Source organism: Perissodus microlepis, chromosome 14 (assembly GCF_051167445.1).
Source record: "Perissodus microlepis isolate ML-2025 ecotype Zambia chromosome 14, ASM5116744v1, whole genome shotgun sequence".
Taxonomy (NCBI): Eukaryota; Metazoa; Chordata; class Actinopteri; order Cichliformes; family Cichlidae; genus Perissodus; species Perissodus microlepis.
The window spans coordinates 32,525,302-32,545,551 of NC_140474.1; the positions used below are offsets into that span (position 1 = coordinate 32,525,302).

The window sequence follows — 20,250 nt, forward strand, 5'->3', positions numbered from 1 at the left end:
GAACAGCCACCCTTCTCATTGCTATATTTAATTTTACTGTCACTTCCTGTAGTCTTAACTTGTTAACTGGCAGTTTCATGGAATAATTCTTCAGGAAGATGTTGTCCTGCATATATCACTCCTTATAAAAAGCTTCTGTTGGTCTTATGTAATGATTAAGCAAATTAATTTCATGGCCCATTATTTACAGGATTATAACATCACACATCAAGCACTTAAAAATATACCAACTTCTTTCCCACAGAGCAATATCAGCTAAGTTAATAACATATTAACTGTCGACATGCACCCGGTTACCAGTGTCCTGTCGGGCTGGGGGTTACAGTTATTGCAAATGTGAATATTCCAAAGCAACAAAAGCAACTGCAAAAGAGTAAAAGAATGCAAATGCAGATAATTGTTCCCTTATAAATAAGTTAGAAAATCTGAATGATCATTTTAATCATTCATGAGAATCGTGGGTCAATCATTCCACTTGGTCATGTCTTCATGTTATTATATGAAAGAATAATAAAAAAATCCCCATACAGAGATACTCTTTCAGTTTTACCTTTGTAATTAAAATGTATCCATACTGATCTGATTTGGGAAGAACAAAAATAAGTAATTTTGTTTGATCTGGAAAACACTGGGAATGATTCACAGTGATCAGAGACCATAGAAAGTGAAGTCTATTAGGTGACCTCAAGCGACTATGGGCAAAATAACTGCTGGTGACGCGATGTGCGCAGGTCCAATGGGCAAGTGAAGAGACTACCAATCAGAGTGAAGAAAACAGTTGACATATTACTTGTTAGTAAATACATTAGGGGGTAACCTAGGCAGCTGAAGCCTTGCATGTCCCTAAGAAATCTACTGGCAGCTTCAAAGCGATGCATAATCAGCAAATTGCTTCCACTGTGTATTCGGCTTAAGTGATTTTTTTTTCTTCTTTTTTTTTCTTCATTCCAAAATCTCGGAAAATGAAATGCAGCATGTTAATAAGTGAGCTTCAGACATGCTGGTCGGCAGGTTTTGTTACCTTTGGACTGATTTGACTCTATTCCCTGCAATCTCAGCCAAACGTGAAGGTGTAAACACCAACCAGCGGAAGTCGCTGTTGTGGAGAAAATGGTGTCATTCTTCTGACAGTGGCTGCTTTCCTAAAAGCACATTAATCTTTTTTTTTTTTTTTTTCATTTTACTGCTGATTGAAAAGGAAAGCTTCGTAATTAGAGGTTATACATGTGTCCAGGATCTTAATATTCACAGAAGCCAAACCAAGCGCTCCTCTGTGTTTGCACTGCCTTACTGTAAAGCACATGATTTGTGAGCTAGTTGCTCTAACTCAGGCATGCACACGTGGCAGCTATTAAACACACATCTTTGGATAATCCCTGTTTTCAGTATGAGGACGCACATGCACGCGCGCACACACACACACACACACACACACACGCACAAATGCTTGTAAAATAAAAGGTTGTGCTAGGATTTGACTGAAAATTGTTCTGCAGCAAAACATTTGACTTTTTATTCCATCAGTGACAACATCAGTACTGAGCTTTTATTTGTTGTGTATCTCCCTGAAAAGGGACCCCGTCATGCTCATTTCCAAGCGGCAAGGTTTTATTTATGGAGCCTACTATAGTGGCTTTGCGTGCCTCACAGTTCAAAATAGTGCATCACTTTCTTATCCTGGGTCTTGGTTCAGCAGCTCAGTTGATTGCCTCCTTTCTGCTTAAGACCTTTACACACCAAACATGTTAAATCTGTGCAAATAATTTGTGCATTAGAAATATTTTTTGGACTTGCCTATTAATGCAGCCATTCACACCGACTGCATGATGTCGCTGGATGAATTTGCAGCGTTTATTTTTTCAAACCAAGCTTGACATCATTGCTTGATGTGAACTTCATTTTTTTTCACGGTTCATTTTTTTAAATGACTGCTTTCGGTGTGTATATCCGTTACATGACAAGTTTGCATCCAAAAAATTTGGAATTTTGTGTTATTTTTCACACGTGCTTGCTGTGCAATGGCTGTTGCATTTTTAACTAATTGACTGCCCCTTGCAGACAGAAGTTTTAAGCAGCAGATGCGTGCTCACATTGAGCACAGACCAAATAAGTGTTATCCGCTCTCACTGAGATTATACAGAGCAAAGGCCAGGAAACCATTGACACTGAGCTTTTATATCACTGAATGGTGATCACAAGTCTGTCTTGTTCTTAGATAGGATGTGCACTCCCAATTGTTTTGTCTGATACAAATAGAGAAGACAGAGAATGGATGTCTGTACGCAACCTTACACCACGTGTGCTGCAAAATTGAATTTTCCCAAATAAATCATGTGATAGATTTGATGGCGCTCTGTAAACAGCAGAGAAGCGTTACAAAGGATTGCTTTCTCTAATGCTCCAAAAGATGATGGAGCTGGATGGGCAGGCAGGTGCAGCAGATTGAAGTTTTCTTTGAAGAGTGGTGGTGTCTATAAAAGCATTGACTCCAGGGTTGTATCTGTTCATATGTCTTCCTGCAGCTGATTACACTGTAGATTACACAACACAAACCACGATGACCTTCGCCACCGTGTTCGCCGTCATGTTCAACGGCTGCACGGGGATCATGGCCGGCTCCAACATGTCAGGTAAGTGAACAGATGTTGTGTATGTGCCGCCTGGTTACCTGTGTCAGAACATACACCATAAAACCTGCATTATCCATCAGGTGACCTGAAGAATCCCAGCTACTCCATTCCCCGGGGCACCATCACAGCCGTAATCTTCACCTTCATCGTCTACATCATGCTCAGCGTGCTGGTCGCCTGCACCTGCGATCGGTCAGTAAAAAAAGTTGGTCTGAAATTATTACTTTTGAATGGAATCTCAACCTGATTCTAACAAGATATGAGGTCGTTTGGTAATGTTCCTGTAGTGCCAGTGAACAAGTAGTTTATTACCACAAAATGAATTTTCTGGAATTGTCATGGCAGCTCACACTGAAACAGGCAAACTCAAATCTTTCTAGCTTGCTATGGACCCCGTGAGGCCACAGTCACCTCTACCAGCCCTTTAAACACGCCCTCTGCATCACAGTGTTACTATTAGAGAAAAGTGCTCGCAGACGTTTACAGTTCCAAGTTGCAGATCAGGCTATAGCAGCCTCCATGAGACACACAATTCATATCCACTTGGACTGTGTTGGATGGAAGCAGGTGAAAAGATAGTTCTACATGTTTAAGCTTGTTTAGGTCGAGTGCTCAAAGAGTCTAGTTGGCTTTTATCCATGAAGGTTTTGATTGAACTTGGGCTGGCTGTAGCTCAGGAGGAGCTACTAATTGGAAGGTTTGTGGTTTGATCCCTTGCTGCTCCAGTCTGCATGTTAAAGTATCCCTGATACCATGTACTGTTCACTGATTTGCTCTCTGATAATTCATCGAAGTGTGAATGTCGGATAGAAAGCTCCCGCATAGGAAAAAAGCCTGTGTGAATGGGAGACTGAGGTTTTTAGTATATAGTGCTTTGAGTTGTCAAGTAGAGTAGAAAAACACTATACAACAACCACTCTATCTACCATTAAAATGCTTTACCAGTAAACATGTGACAGTGTTTTTTCTTGTTCCCTGCATGTAATGACTGAGAATCTGTGGCAGGTACTTGTGATCAGTTAAAAATCAAAGCCAACTCTGTCCTGAGTAGTAACCACAAACAGTATAAAGAATGTTGGTGAAGCGTCGTCGCTTTTTGCAACCAGAGGTATTGCATTTTTAGTTTAGTAAATCCCATCAAGGCTCTGGTAAAGGAACCTCTCATTCATGTAGCTCTGTTGTCTTAAAATATTGGATCAGCAATTATCAGAGAGCTGTAAACACACAGCAACTTTACATTTGTTCTTGACCCTGGTGGCTTTGTATAAGAATGAATTAAGGTTGCATGAATACCAACAGCAGCAATACTATGGTACTAACCACTATGGTGTTTTTTTTACCAGTTTCACACAGTGCCTCAGTACTCATCCCTTAGTGTAACAGCCCAGTGTTCACAGAGCCGTTCATATTGCTGAAATCTTTGAGTTCAAATGCAGTGCTGTAGTAGTGGACACAGCACATTTTCCCTTCAGCGATGAAATCCAATGCTCATAAGGTGTCAGATAATGCAGAGAGGGTTCATTTTTTGCTTCACCACACAGAATTGGAGCGTCAGAGGAGGCCGATTTCAAAACCATTCATTCCAGCGAGATGTTATCAATACCAGGTGTCAGTTAATCAAGCCAACCATTGTAATGGAAACACATTTGGGATTCTCATATCTTTTATATGTTGTTCAGTATGTTTGCTCTAGTGACTGATGTTACTATATAATGGCTCAAGCATGATTTTTTTTATAAAAGTAAAAGCATCATTAAATCCAGGTATGTTGTTAAGTGTGAAATGTTTTCATTTCATACTTAAGGTTAGATACATTAAGTTCTTGATGTAGCAATTACCACTTGCTTTTCTCTGGTTATCTGTTATATTGTGTGTTGTATTATAACAAATTATAACAAAGGTAACCTTGTGTTTATCACTAGCGAAGGCCATTCTCACATGACTTGTATCGGGGATGAAAACGTGTATGTGGGTGGTGACGTATTCTCTGATCTAAATGTGTATGTATACACAGTAGGAATACACATTGATTGTATACTGAATGAACACTGAATACTAGCTGAAAGTAATAAAGAAATGAAACGGATAGCTCACTGAGTTTTTGTAAGTGGCTAATATTTAATAGGGAAGTAAGAAAACTGCTAATCCATTAGTGTACATCCTTTTTTTGTTTTTTTTTTCTTACTGCTCATCTGTTTCTGGGCTGTGGGGGGGGAACAGTATGAGGAGAGAGCCCAGACCTCCCTCTCCCCAGCCTACACCTGGAGCTCATAGAGTTACACTGAAACTGAAACTCTTAAACATGTCCCGGGGTTTCTTCGGGCATGTCCAACTGGGGGGGACCCACCTAGGGGACCCCAGTTGGAAATGCCTTAAACACTTCCCTCAAGAAGAACCCAGGAGGTGTCCTGGTCCAATGCCTGAGCTATCCGAACTGACTCCTTTTGATGTGGAAGAGTGGTGATTTTACACTGACTAACTTGTACCCGAGTACTCTCAGAGTTGCCAATTCTCATTCCCGCCACTTCATTACAATGTAAAGTTTTTAGACTACTGTGGTAAATCTTAGAACGTGTGACGTAACCTGTGTAAGTGGCGATGTTAATTACCAAAACTAAAAGTGAAGACTAAATCCTCAAAATAATTAAATGTAAGTAAATTGTTAAAAGTTGTTTGCTTAATTGACAAACAGGTAGAGCAAGCCAGTTAGAGCAAGCTATAACTCTGATTAAAGGTAAAACGTTTAAAAAGGGTCATCAAAAACTTTTTAAACCATTAGCCAAAAGAAAATCAGTTATTCAATACAAAATAACTGATGTACAAAAAAACCTCCATGATGTTATAAAATGAATAAATAACAATTAAAACAATTAGATTTGTATGAATTGGTCACACAGGGCTGTCAGGTGTGTTCAAACCAAAATGTTGGTTACTCCTAACCTAGCCTTGTACGACGAACGATGGTTATCAGTCAGTGATGCACTTGTTTGCACTTGTTTGCACTTGTTCTTAGAAACCTGGTCATACGACTTATTTCTTCACTGTACAGAGGAAGTGCAAAGGATTCCTATTAAAGGACAGTAAAAGGAACAGATGAGTGAGACAGAAAGTGAATCATCAACTTATTTGCAGAACCGTGCAATCTGTCCAACAAAGAAGGAGACATCGGCACACGTGGTGTAAGGTTGCGTACAGCAGGTTTCATGCCTGGTAAATCATTTCTTTTATTTTCGTTAGTTTGCTTAGGATCATTTGGTTTATTGAGGTTAATATGAAGTCATTTCCTAGAACCGCTGGTATTTCTGTTCCTCCTTGTGTAGTTCAGGTATCTGACTTTGAGATTTTTGACTTTAAATGTGTTTAATTGTGGAAAACATGGAAAAGGATAGTTGCTAATTTTAACTTTAAACCAGTTGCATACTTTGGCATGTTGGCTTTTCTCATCCTATTGAAAGAAGTAGGTTTTTTTTGTAGTCTTTTGCCTGTAAGAAGCTGGAATTCACTGTTTGTACTTTCCACAATTTATGCAATAGTCTGTGCAATCTGTGGTGTGGGGTGGGGGAGTGAATCACCAGACCAATGTTTTGTGCAAACTCTTAAGACTGTATTAATTTGCTCACTAGTTGCTACCATCAGCTAATTAGTGTGCTTGTGGTGGCAGGGGACACTGAACAGTCCATTTTAAGATTCAGCTTTCATTTTCTCATGGTGCAAACAGGAGCTTATAGACATTACCTGCTTGTAAGTAGTGAGCTGCCTTGTACATCATCTCCCGCTAGCAGAAAAAAAACCCCATTTATTTTAAACCTTCACTGCTATTTCTGCTACATTAAGCTGGCTCACTCCTTGAAAAATATTACCAACAATACCTGAAGTGCATCATAAAACTTTATTGAATTTCTGCAAGGAAATTGCTGGAAGACCCATATTTATCACACTGCGAGAATTCAAGTAACATCTATTTTTCAAGTGCAAATGGTTCCAGAAATGAGGAAAAAAAACTGCCATCCATTATGAATGCAGGTCTCATACACCTATTCAGAGTGTATACTTGGTGAAAACTACCCCCAGATGTTGTGATGTAACTACAATAACTATGTCTTCATTTTATGGTTTAAAAACAAAACAAAAACAAAACAGGCTGATTATTATCAAGATACCAAAAATCCTCACGAGTAATTATTCACGTCAAGTCAAAGTCAGTTACACTTGTTTTTTGTCTGGCTAGCCAAATTGTCCTGATCTGAAATATATTTGCTTCAATTATCAAACACTTGATAACACTTTGTTAATAAATTATGAATTTTTAGTTGATTAAATTTGAGTTAATTGTTGCAGAAAAATTAAATAAAGTCTACTAATTGGTTAAAAAAATTTTTTTAATCTATGAACATTATCTGGATGGTTATTATGATGGTGCAGCTATTTATTAAACTTTGTAGATTGTCAATAGGTAGTTTAGCTTAGTGTATATATAGACCTCATTTGGATGGATAATGTAATGCTGGATCTCAGGGATGTCAGAGTAGAATTTGAATTTTTCTTTTACTCTTACTAGCTTGACTTATACTACAAAACTGCATATTAAAATTTATTAAAACATTGTGGCTTTGGTTAAAACATGATGACATAAATGTCACATGATGCTAAAGGAGACCTTCTGTATATCTCTGAGACTAAATAGTATTTGCCACCTTAAGATCTAGAAAACGCTCACTAATTGATGATGTAACATTTATAACAAAACAGCGATACCATTGCCATAAGCACCATAAGCATTGACAAATGCTCTCAGCTAACATTTTATTAGGTACAACTTGCTAGTACCAAGTTGAACCCACTTTTGCCCTGAGAACTGTCTTAATTCTTCTTCGCATAAACTAAACAAGGTGGGGGAAGATTTTTGTTTATGTTGACATAATAGCATCTCACAGTTACTGCAAATTTGTCGGCTTTTCATCTATGATGCCAGTCTCCCATTGTATCAGATTCCAAAGGTGTTCTACTGGATTGAGATCTGGTGACTATGGAGGCAATCTGAGTACAGTGAACTAATTGTCATGTCCGAGAAACCTGTTTGAGAACAGTCTTAGAAAATCAGTGTACTGTGGTCATAAAGTGATGAACATGATCAGAAACAATACTTGGTTTGCTTATGGTGTTTAAATAATTCTCACTGGGCACTGAAGGGCACAAAAAGTGCAAAGAAAGTATGCCCCACATAATTAGACTATCACTACCAATTCAAGGATTCAAAGTGTTTATTGTCATATGTACAAAGAAAGCATTTCTCTGTGCAATGAAATTCTTTTTTTGCTGTCCACACACAGATGCCGGTTAATATATACAAATAGAAGAGATAAATGAAGACAAAAATTTAAGTTTGAAGTGGATGTGTGTGCAAAAGAGCTATTAGCTTAATATACTGGCTTAATATGCAAGATGACCTAATGTGCAAAAATTATTAATGTTGTTAAAAATAGGTCAGCTGTTCAAGAGTCTGATAGCAGTGGGGAAGAAGGAGTTGTTGAGTCGGGATGTTCTAGATTTCACACTTCTGAGCCTTCGTCCCGAGGGCAGAAGACTGAACAGTCTATGTTGGGGGCTGTGGAGTCTTTCAGGATGGAGGCAGCTCTCCTTTGGACTCTGTGATGGTAGATGCTCTGCAGAGAGGGCAGTGGAGTCCTGATGATCTTCTCCGCAGTTGTTATCATTCTCTGCAGGCGTTTGCGTACCATGCAGTGATGCAGCTGGTCAGTGTGCTCTCCACAATGCAGCTGTAGAACCTGTTGAATCTCAATTATTGATGCAATGGAGGATGGATTCATGCTTTGTGTGGTTTATGCTAAATTCTGAAACAGCATTCTGATTGTTGTAACAGAAATTGAGACTCATCAGACTCAGAGATCAAGACTATTGCCCAGTTTTAGTGAATCTGTGCAAATTGTATTCTCTTTTTCTTGTTCTTAGCAACTGGAGTGGCACCTAGTGTGGTCGTCTGCTGCTGTAGATGATTATGGTTCAACATGCTGAGCATTCAGAGATGCTCTTTTGTATACTTTGGTTGTAACAAGTGGTTATTTGAGCTACTGTTGACCCCCAGTCAGTTGAAAGTATTCTGGCCATTCTCCTTTGATCTCTAGCATCAACAAAGTCTTTTCACTCAGAGAAGTGCTGCTCACTGTCTGCCACCAACAACTATGCCATGTTTAGTCTCTTAAATCACCGTTCTTCTCTATTCTGTAGAAACATGAGTAGGTCATCTTGGCCATGTCCATGTCTGGCACTAATATGGCCAGGTTACTTTTCTTTGAAGTTCTCCAATGTCTGTCCATAAAAGCAAAAACAGAACACCCTCTGCCTGCTGTTCCACAAGTTGTCCAAAGTGTGGCAGTGACGCTCTCTCTACAAACTGCAGCTCTTCTTTGAAAGATTTCAACAGACAGACCAACCTTTACACAAAGCTCTTCTTCTAAATTGCTACCCTCTGCAAATTGTAGCTCTCCATCATAGCTTTTAAAAGCAAAGCAGTTAAGATTGTGAGTATTTAAAAGTAAATGTTAGGGAAGTGAGAGAAGGGCTGTTGAAAATGCTTCTTGATAGCTGCCTACCTGAGTCTGTGTGTGTGCCGCTCTTGCAGCATCTCTCTTGTCTTAGGTGTGAGCGATCGTCAGCGTGTGCTCATTATAACGAGGGATAAGATCATTCACCGTGGCGCTGACAGCTTCAGATGGTTCAGGCTCGGTTTTAACATGAACTAATGTATGATGTGCTTCAGCTAGCTGAACCTTTCTGTTATGAGCTGTAGGTGGAGGGCTCACAGATTTTTTTTTCTTTTTTTCCTTCCTGTAATTTCCTAGCAGTGTGATCAGTCACTTCCATGCAGAGAAAGTAACTGAGTTGGATTTTTATTTTAAGTATAAATCAGAATGGACTTTTGAAGTTTGATGGATTCAGTTATTATAGTTTAGCAATGACACATCATTATAAAATATTTCAAAATATAAAAAAGTGCAAAGGCCTTCACTGAAAGATTGACTTTGCATACGTACTTTTTAAGAGCACATTTTGTCCTTTGCAGCTATTAGCACTGCAAAAAAAATGAAGCCTATTTGGATGGAAAAACTGTCCAACTGGTTTCCAGGTCACCATTAATCGAGCGGCTGCATTTTGTCTGTTTTGAGATTATCGCTGATGATATGCCACTATGGTAAGAGGGGCTGCAGATGATGGCGATGTAGTCTGAGGGGATAGGAGATAAAGGGGAATCTATTAACCTCATGTGACCAGCCAGCCAGCCATGACAGATTGCCCTGTCGCTACTTTATCAAGCTCTTTTGGTAATGTGTGTGTGGATAATGAAATGCATGACAACTCAATGTGCTTTTCCAAGCTGATGATGATGGTTATTATTATTATTGTTATTATTATTATTATTATTATTATTATTATTGGGCTGAGTCTTAGCAGGTTAAAGTCATGTAGTCGGGGTTTCTGTCTTTGCTTGATTGACGTCTTTGTGTTTGTGTGAGCGCAGCACAGTGCATCAGTGACCTGTGGGCTAATCCGCCCTATGCTATAGAAGCTTTTGTATTAATAACCGACTTGATAATTATATTAATTTGAATCTACTGGGCCTCCTTTTGTGGTGCTATCTCTGACATACAGCTTTGTAAATGCATGCGCAATCCTTACACCCCCTGAAGTGCCTCTCCCTCTCATCTAGCTCCTCTGTTGTCCCCTCTACTCTCTCGCTCACACAAACGCTCACACACACAGTGTCTAATTCCCCTCACTTTTCTAGAAAACACATCTTTCTTCACAGAGCTTAACACTTTTTTCCATTGGCTATTCTTCCAAACACTTCACTGTATGTCTGCGGTCTCTTGTCTTCTCCCACGCACTGCCAATTTCCATTCTACTGCCTTCCTATCCTATATTTTAACCGTCCCTCCCCTAGCGCGGATTACCTTTCATGCTTGTGTTTAGTTTTTTAATTATTCAATATCATCTCCTCTGTTGCTTCTGCACCTTCTGTGTAGATCAACTCCTACAACTCAACTTTTTCGTTTTTTAAGAATTGAGGGTTTTTTACTGTCTCCCACTAAATGACTGTGGCCTAAGGGTGGGCCACAAGCTATTAACATAGAGTTTGCAAAAGCAAGTGTGACTGATCAGAGAATTACACAGCTCTCCATTTGAATATTGGCACCCAAGCAAACCAGCGTGCTACACATGCAATTTCAAATTTGTGCTTAAAGCCAGCACGTGTAGGATTTCAGAGTTTCGGCTTAGGTGTCCCACAGTGGAAGTATCAAGAAGACAGACACGATTTAGCCAAGGTACTCAGAGTGGTCAAGCAGAATTTCTGTTTTACATAAGGCGCATTGTAAGTTGTCTAAATAGTCGCTTTTGGATTGTGTCATGACATGGGGAGGGAATATCTTGAAATGGCATTTCAGGCAGGTGCATGAGGCCTATCCAATCAGAAGAAGTTGGCTTAAAGGGAGGGGATTTATTTAAGTGGATGAACTGAGGGGCTGCACACAGTATTACTGTAGGATTAACAAAGTAACTCTAAATTATGCAAGCATGCTCATTTAGAGTCCAAGATCACATATACAGAGATGGAAACAGAACTGAGGGAGCTCAAACTAACCTAATCAAATGAGAAAGTGGGGAACACAGAGGTCTAGTCTTACCAAACAGGACATGATGCATGTTGTGGTACATAGAGAAAATCATGCCTTTGAACTTCAAAACACCTAAAAACCATAAAAAGAGAGGTACATTTATAGAACTGTAAAGACAGTATGATGTTGGCATATGCATTTATGGCACACTAAAAGTCCAAAATGGAAAGCTACAGAAGAATTTCATCTGATCTGACTCTTGATTGCAGTTTCTTTTTTCCAGCTTTGGGCAAAACAGTCACTTTTTAATATTTAAAAAAAAGATACAAAGTCTCTGTAGTAAATATCAGTCATTTAGCTAATGGTAAGGGTTTTTTTTGTTTTGTTTTTTAATGTTTGCCAAAATATCTGAGCTGTCTTGTATCTCATTCTGTTGATGCAAAAGTAAAAAGACTAGAAACCACAAAAAAAGACCACAAAAACTACACTTATACTTCCTAGGCCCCCTCTTTGTGGCGGCGTTGCAAAGTTAAAGTATACATGAGCTTACATATGCTTATTTCTGTAGTCTATTAACTTATTGTGTGATGATTCTTGTGCTTGTTCCCTTTGCTCTCTGGCCTTCTCTTCCTCATTGTCCAGTGTGTAGTCACTTCCTTATGCTCTTATCCTCACTCACCTCCTTCTCCTCATCCCTTTCTCCTGGTGCTATCACCCCACAACAGCATTCTTGGCTTCCATTTCCAGTTTCTCTCTCCTCCCTGTCTATCATTCATTCATCCGTCCACACAGCTGCACTCCCTTCTTTTGTTAGTCACCTCCTATCTCTCTGCCGCAGAGATTCCAGTCACTTTCGCCCACTCTCTCTTCGTTTTCTCGCTGCCGTCCCAGCTTTTGAGGAGGTGGTAACAATGACGGCGGCACAGGCCAAGTTTTCGACAACATGTCCTCTCGGGATAAAAAGCTACAGCAATGGAAAGGAGAGACACAGGAGTAAAGGGCTTTAGACAGAAGAGAGAAAGGGAGGATTTGGGTCACAGAGAGGTGTGGACACTGGGCTTTTCATTTGAAATGGGTTGGCAGGCATTTGTGTTGTCCGTGATGGATATGAGGAAGCTCATTATAATTGATGGATACCTCACCTGTTGTCTGTGGGATGCATTAAACTTGAATTATAAATAATAATAATAATAGTTTTCTTTTACTTACACCATGGTACAAGTACAGAGGTGAAATATGGACTTTTATGCTAATATAGGATTTTATCTCATCTACTCAAAGTCCATATTTCACCTCTGTAACTTGTACCTTGCTGTAAGTAAAAGAACATTTTCACTCCGATAAACTGTTTAAGCTCATTTGTGATAATAGAAACAATAGAGCTGTTCTGGAGCTTCCAGGGTTTGTTTGAAATTGTATCTGTAAATTTCTGCTCATATTAGATTTCATAATGAAAAGAAACAGAACTGATTTCTTTATTTTTAGCTAAATTTCTATAGGCCATTGTATTGACTTTTTGAAGCTATTACAAGCAGCCCGACTTAAAAATTGTTACCAACATGTAAACAGCAAAAGCTGCAGTTCCTCAAGTGGCCCCTTGAGGTTAACTCCCAAAGTGAGTCTCATTAACATAGATTCCCATTTGAACTGCACAACTTTATAGTAGAAACAAGTCTGGTATGAATTCCAGTTTTGGTTAGGGCCAGGGTAGGCCAGCTAGGGTTCCCTAGAAGTCATAAGGTTAACAAGGTTAACTGTTACCTTGAGTGAAAAGTTGCTGCCAACACAGGTAGCTAAATGAAATGGCTGTCTGTTAGGTGTCATCTTAGTTAATTTGAAAAAACTGGACCTCAATACCATGTTTGTGGTGTGTGGCATTTTAATGCAAATGTCTGATGAATGAATTGGCTGTTTGTGTGATTAATTGTACTAAATGTATGTATAACCATGCAAAAAGTTGTTTGCTTCTGTTATTTTGATGTATTCCTAAAATAGTAACACTGTCAGCTCTCTGTGTCTAGGCATTTCACTCATATAGTCACTGGATGCACCCTTTACTCAAGCTTACTGGCTACCAAGCTGATCACTCAGTCCTCTTGTCCATAAATGGTTACTTCTGCCCCCCCAAAAAGATGTAGATGGCAATGCCCTAAATTTTAAATTCAAGGCCACTAATTGCTCATTTGCCTTCATTGTTGGGGAACAGCAAAGTTTTGCAACTAACTGAAACAGGCCCACTCTGTAGCATCTCCTTTTGTAACAGTATAATTCCCTGTCTGGGTGTAACCACATCACAAGCTGTTCAGTGAGTTTATTTAATGCACATCACTTCAAAATGTTAATTATTCACTGGAGTCTTTTGCAATCCTAAGAAAAAGGCTTTCCCCTCACCATGAACCCCACATCAGTCATGCTTTGTTAAAAGCATCAGTTGCAAATGATCGAGTAATAAAAACAAGACGCTGGAAATTGGAAGTTGGTGCAAAGAATGACCGAATAAAAAAAAACTGAAAATTGGAAATGGAAAATGAAGAGCTGCTGCAAAAACAAGATGACAATGTTGGAGGGGAAAGGATTTGATAAACATTTTATAAAAGAAGATGACGGTTCCTGAAAAGGCTAAGATGTGCCGAGAACGTGTGAAGGGTTGGGAAGAAAGGGAAGGCAGGCGACTGAGGAATTGATAAGGAAAAAAGCGATGGAGCTTGTGTGTGTGTGTGTTTGTGCACGCAGAGGCCTTGTTAGATATTGATCCCATTTAATAATCCTTAACCACAGTCTACTCCCCTGCGGGCACTTAACCATCCTCCCCATCTCTTGCTGACTCTTACGGCCCCTCTCTTCCTCCCTTTATACTTTGTGTTCCTCTCCTTCTCGGCTGTTGCTTTGTCTCTGTGCATCTCTTTCTCACTCCTTGTGTCTCTTGGCTGTGCTGTAAAAGTAAATTTAAGGTCAAGATGAAGGGAGGTTGAAGACCAACAGTAAATCCCATCTGTAAACGGTAATATTTTAATAGAAAGTCAGGGTTAAAAATGGCAGTACATGTGGATTTTGAAAGAAGTAATTATTTAGATGTTACTGCTGTTGAATGAAGGATGCTAGAAATTAAAAATCAGGATTTCTCCATTGCTCCTGCTAATCAGTCTCTCATGTGGGTTTTGCTTTGTTGAATGCAACAATTAACTTAATTTTGTTCCTGACTGAAGTGAAAGATGTCGTGCAACACATGTGCTTAAAGATCCACTGAAGTAGGGACTTGAAGTTCATGGAAAAAGGTGGATCATCAGTAATGAGCTCAAGCTGCACAAGTCCAAGTAACATAAAAGCCTGACACCTTACTAGGTCATGTGGAGAAACCTAACAATTTTCTCCTTGGGCAACACTTGGCAAGACTGGAGAGGGAAAAACTTCTTTTAACAGAATGCTCATCTGACAGAACCAAGCCAGGGTGGCTGCTGACCCAGAGCAGTCAGGTCCCCTAGGTTAACTGCTTTGAGGATGAAGAAGGAATGAGCCGCTGTCTCACAATCTGCTCTTTTTCTGTACTTCTGTACTTACAAGTCGCTTCTGCTGAAGTGTCTTAGCTGAGTGAAACACACCAAATTGTTCACTTCTGGGGACATTACCATCAGAAATGAAAGCAAGTCATTGGCTCCCAAATTCCTGAAATGGCAGGAGTGTATGAAGACATGGCAGTGTCATGTGGGCAGAATTTGAAGTTTGGAAAACAAAAGTAAGTAGCTAAGATGTTAAAAACAGTACAAAAGTGAAATGATTGTCTGGGGAATAAGGTCAGACATAGCCGTTATACTTGAAGAGTTTCATATCCACTTTAAAGGTGTTTTTGACAGTGCAGGTCTTGGAATTTGTTTTTGCCTGAAAACAAATTAAATTAAATGTCTTTCTGAAATCTAAAGGAATAAATAATCATCACCTATTGTCTTTAATTAAAAGTCTTAGCACTACATACCACCGGCTCTTCATGCAAACTAAGAGAAGTGAATCTCTCTCCATCAATGTTACAGTGAGATTCTACAGTGATGTGCAAAAGTCTTGAACCACCCCTTGTTTCTTTATATTTTGCTTCCAGAGATCCAAAGGAAAGGAGTAAACTGCACCAGTGTTGCAGCTACACATAAAACACAACTTGGCAAAGAACCAATTTAAAATAGGCGTGTTAGGCATGTTGTTACCAGCCCCTTTTTTGGAAAGAAAACACCCATGTAATTTCCTCCCGTTTCTTTTCTTGAATCTGTGAAAACTGCCAAATATAACAATTTTAAAGGGTATCCTGAAGAGCTATTAGCCCAAAATGTGTCATATCTCAGCACAGTGTGCAGTGTGTCCTTGAAATGTTTGGGGAAACTGAACAGGTGGAGGACACTTAAGGCTCATCAGAAATGGTCTCAGTGGAAGAGCTGCAGTAAAGAAGTCATTCTTGCGGAAGAGAAACAAGAACAGGTTGATGTATGCGAAGTTATACAAGAACGGGACTCCATCACTGATGAATCCAAATTTGAAACTTTTGCTGCACATAATAGTTAGTTTCTACAGCCATTTAAAAAACATGGTGGAGGCTCTGCTGTGTTTTGAATCCTGCATTTTCAGCCAAAATTGATGCAACTGTGAATGTGGAAAAAAAGAGTACCCTCAGACTTTAATGCACCCTGCAATGCGATCCAGAAAACATCTGATTGTCAACGGCTTCATTTTTTCCGCTTGGCAATGATCACAAACACAGTTCCAATACAATAAAAGCATAGCTGGATAGAAAAACACACAATTGAACACTATCAGCCATGGACTGGCCTCCCCAGAGCCGAGACCTCAACATCATTGAAGCAGTGTGAGATCTTGTTTACAGAGAATATGACTGTGTTGGTTTTAGTCTTCCATGTCTGTTAAGATATGGTAGTCTTTACAGGCCATCACCAAACAGACGTGTTGACACCAGTTAGCACCAGGACCAGGTTATTCTTGCTCTGGACATGGAGGAAGTGCAGCTGCTTTTTGGGCGTTTTTCCCAGGGCATTTGTGTTGTGGTTCCAGGTGAGGTCAGCAGAGATGTGGGGACACAGATCACTCATTCTCCATTTCTAGTGAGAGAGGAGTGGACCTGTGTGTGCCGCCTGAAGTCCATTATGAGTTCATTTGCTGTAAGCACATTCGGGTTATTTTCTGAGCACCTGTCTCAGTTCCATCAGAGACGAGCTCAACCATGGTGGTGTCATTGGCATACTTGAACGCAGCCACTTTGTGGATCCGGTGCTGAGTGACAGTGGTGGGGGGAGAGGTGGGGGCTGAGTTGGAGTGATTGAGGCTGGTTGGCTATGTTTTTGATCCAGGAGCAGGTGTCAGAGGGGACCTGAAGGTGTTTCAGTTTGGTGGTGAGGAAGTCTGGACACTGAGCTAGTCCACAAAGAGCATTCTTGAATCACTTTTTCACACTGGGCCATATAGGTTTAGTGTTATCTTTGTCTAATATTTTAATGTTTGATGAAGTGAAACATTTAAGTGTGACAAACACAAAAAAGAGGAAATCAGGGAGGGGGCCACCACTTTTTTACACCACTGTACTGTGCCAACTATACCTACTTCCCATTTCCCTAGCAGAACTTAAATAAGTTAGTGGTGAATCAAGATTTATTTCCACAGTACTGTGTATATTTTTTCTAATGCACCTTTGAATCTTATAGTGAGTGGAATGATTGACTTACAGGACCGTCATAGCTATATTTTAGACAAGCAAATGGCCACATAATGGTGCAATGAGCATAAAAGTGATGTTAGCCATAAGCTAAAGCCATCTCAGTAACCAACTCTGATTTCATCTGAGTATGTATTGAACATTCTCGGGGATCATTAAACTAGATGATCCTCAGTGGTTACATTACTCCTGATGAGCGGTGACCTCGGCCTCTGACAGCAGCATACACAGCATTTGTGATAGCGATGCCGCACTCATGTCATAATGCACCGTAACACACACACATGTACCCGCTCCTCATGTCAACTCATAATTTATCATCCAATTTGAAAAATCTCAGATAATTAATCCATAATGTTAGACTAAAGCACTGGTGAATTATCAGGAGCACAACACGTGAAATGATGGATTAAAAGATGAATGTGCATGAATACACAAATGAGGGCATGAATAAAAAATGGTAAACAAATAAGCTGAAGGATGAAGCGGACTGGGAGGAGTGAGAACAATCGACCAGCAATCTCTGTGGGCTCCTTTTAGTCATCGAGCTTTGTTTCCTCCTCTTTTCTAAATGAGTTCCTTTAATCTGTCACTCGCTCCCTTGTGCTTTTGTTCTCCTCTTTATTTCAGTGGCAGAGCTCATTTCAGCAGGGTGATCTGATCAATAATTACTATACAGGCTACACACACAACAGTCACACAAAGATATACATATATAGTACTCCATAGGTAGCGAATACACAGCCTCAAAAGCAGTACAGACTTATTTATCCATCCATTGTCTATGCTAACCAGCACCCCCACCCATTCTAGGCCCCCACTGAACTGTAGGCAGTTTATTAAAACTAAATTTTAACTGAATTAAATTAAATATGATTTTTATACTTGTCTATGGTGATCCTTGACTATAGCTATTTCTTTCATTGTTTTCACATTGATGGGATTTTTTTTTGTCCAATTTGAACCAAATTCTTCACTATTTTTCTCCTTCTGTAACTTATAGTTATGTTCATAGTGTTTTTTTTCTTTACTCCTGCTGTACTTGATTGCACTTGAAAACAAATCCACCATCACAGGTAGAGTCAGGCTGGCTGATGATGTAATGATTCAGCTTTTCAGGTGGCAAACTTATAAATTTGATTCTGCTGTTATTCACACAGCAGTGTTGTGCTACTGGTCCTTAGATTAACCGTTGAGGTGTGGAAGTAAGAAGTCAGAATTGATTGCCAGAGGTTTCTTCCCATTATTTCCTTTTACTGTTGCCAACACGCTTGCTCATAGAGGGTCAGCTGATGGTTGCTTTTTTTTCTGTGTTATTGTAGCGTCTTTATCTTACATCATAAAGTGCCTCGAGGTAACTGTTGTTGTGATTTGGCGCTATATAAATAAAACTAAATAATATAAAACAAACACAATGGAAAACTATCCAGTGTGTACCCACTGTCTGTGCTTCTCATGGCTGCTTTTTCATAATTAGATGCTATCTTTGTGTCTCTTTTGCATCATGGTATCTTTTTGGAGGAATGCATGCATGCTAGATGAATTCTCCCAGTCAGTTTCTCTCAGCAGCTAGAGAACTTTGTGTGCAAACACTAGTGGTCAACCATAAATTCTATTTAAGCAGTTCTAGATGCAGCAAACGGATGTAGGGCGTCAGGTTTTGTGGTCCCTGGATCTCATCTCTAGTTTTTGCAGGTAATGTGGCTCTGTTGGTTTACCCTGTAGCTTGCACTGGGGTGGTTGGTCAGGGACCCTAAGCATGAACTTTATTAAGAACAAGTTATCATACTCCATATTTCCTGTCCAGTCATCTGTTAATGATAGTGATGTAGGTAGTCAAAAGGTAGAATATGTCAACAAGCCCAACTCCACCCTTCAAAACGTAGCTGGTGTCTAGTTTTCCACTTTTGTCCTGCTGAGACATTCTGTCCCAGGACTATCCTGCTGCCAAGGTCGTAGTGCTTAACAACTGCACCAAATTGCTGTCTTCCCCATGCATAAAAGTATGAATGCAAAATGCATTTGCTGCCATTCTATTATGAACCAACTCTCTCTCTCTCTCTCACTCACACACACACACACACACACACACACACACACACACACACACACACACACACACACACACACACACAAACACCCCATTTGTCATCACTGTCATTTCACTGTGGCTTTGTTTTTGGGAGTCAGTTTGGAAATGTCAACCTTTTTTGAGATTTATTTTGTTGCTGCCACACGTCAGAGAAATTAATAATCAGTCTATAAGTTCTGACCCAAATCATCAGTCACCTGTGTTACACATGAACATGCAAACACACACACACACACACACACACACACACACACACACGTGCCCACACATTATTTCCTCATCATGCATGCATCTTTTTCTGTGAAAATTACACGTGCACATTTGAGTATCAGCCCAATGAACTTTTTTCCCGTTTTTCCTGTGTTATGAAAATGTCATGGAGTCTGATTAAAGCAATGGTTCATCAACTTTTCACTGCTGTGCTCACCCCACGCCACATAGAAGCACACACAAACACAACCACACACACACACACACACACACACACACGCGCCATAAACAAAGTAGTTGGCATTTCCTAATTTCGAGGGTGATGTTAACTTCACTGCAGAACCTTTTGTTTAGTTGATTTGTGGTAATGCAAAAAAACCTGCGCGTGTGCGTGCACTGACTGCGTCTCAGGCTCCATGTGAAATAATAGTGTTCTCAGGTCTGTGGATGGAGTGAACAATACTTAATAGGCCCATGATAATAAGTATTAAAATCAGCGGACCTTAAAGAAAACGTGATGGGACACTTAATTAGGAGAGAAAGATGGAGAAAAACAGATCGCGGACAGTGGTACATGTAGATATAAAATGAAGATGACTGAGCAAGAGAAGCAAGAAAAACCTCTTGAATGGGTTTAAAAACACCATGATGAAAGAGATAGAGGGGAATAGATGGACTGTGTGTGTGTGTGTGTGTGTGTGTGTGTGTATTAAGTTACAAAGAGAGACTGAGATGGATCAGGAAAAAGAGAGAAATACTTTGCACTCTAATTCTCATCTCTCTCGCTGTGTTGTATTGAAAATAGGTGGGGGGCTGGCCGTAATCATGCGCTCCCTGCTGATTTTTTTTTTTGTACTCTCTGATCTCTCTTTCTCCATGTCTATCTTGTACGCACACACAAACACACGGTGTAGTGGGCCCGCTATTTCAGGATCTCATCATTAGGCACCCTGGCATTGTAATCATCACCTCCTCTTC

The 20,250-nt window shown here is 39.8% G+C and overlaps 1 protein-coding gene across 1 annotated transcript in view; it reads left to right on the forward strand.

Annotated features, from left to right (window-relative positions):
* Nucleotides 1-20,250, forward strand: part of LOC146374251 (solute carrier family 12 member 9) — a 79,929-nt gene that overhangs the window by 6,898 nt on the left and 52,781 nt on the right. The window contains exons 5-6 of the mRNA XM_084950053.1: nt 2,523-2,630; nt 2,711-2,822. Of these exons, the coding sequence (XP_084806179.1) occupies nt 2,523-2,630; nt 2,711-2,822 (220 nt within the window). The remainder of the gene's footprint in view (nt 1-2,522; nt 2,631-2,710; nt 2,823-20,250) is intronic.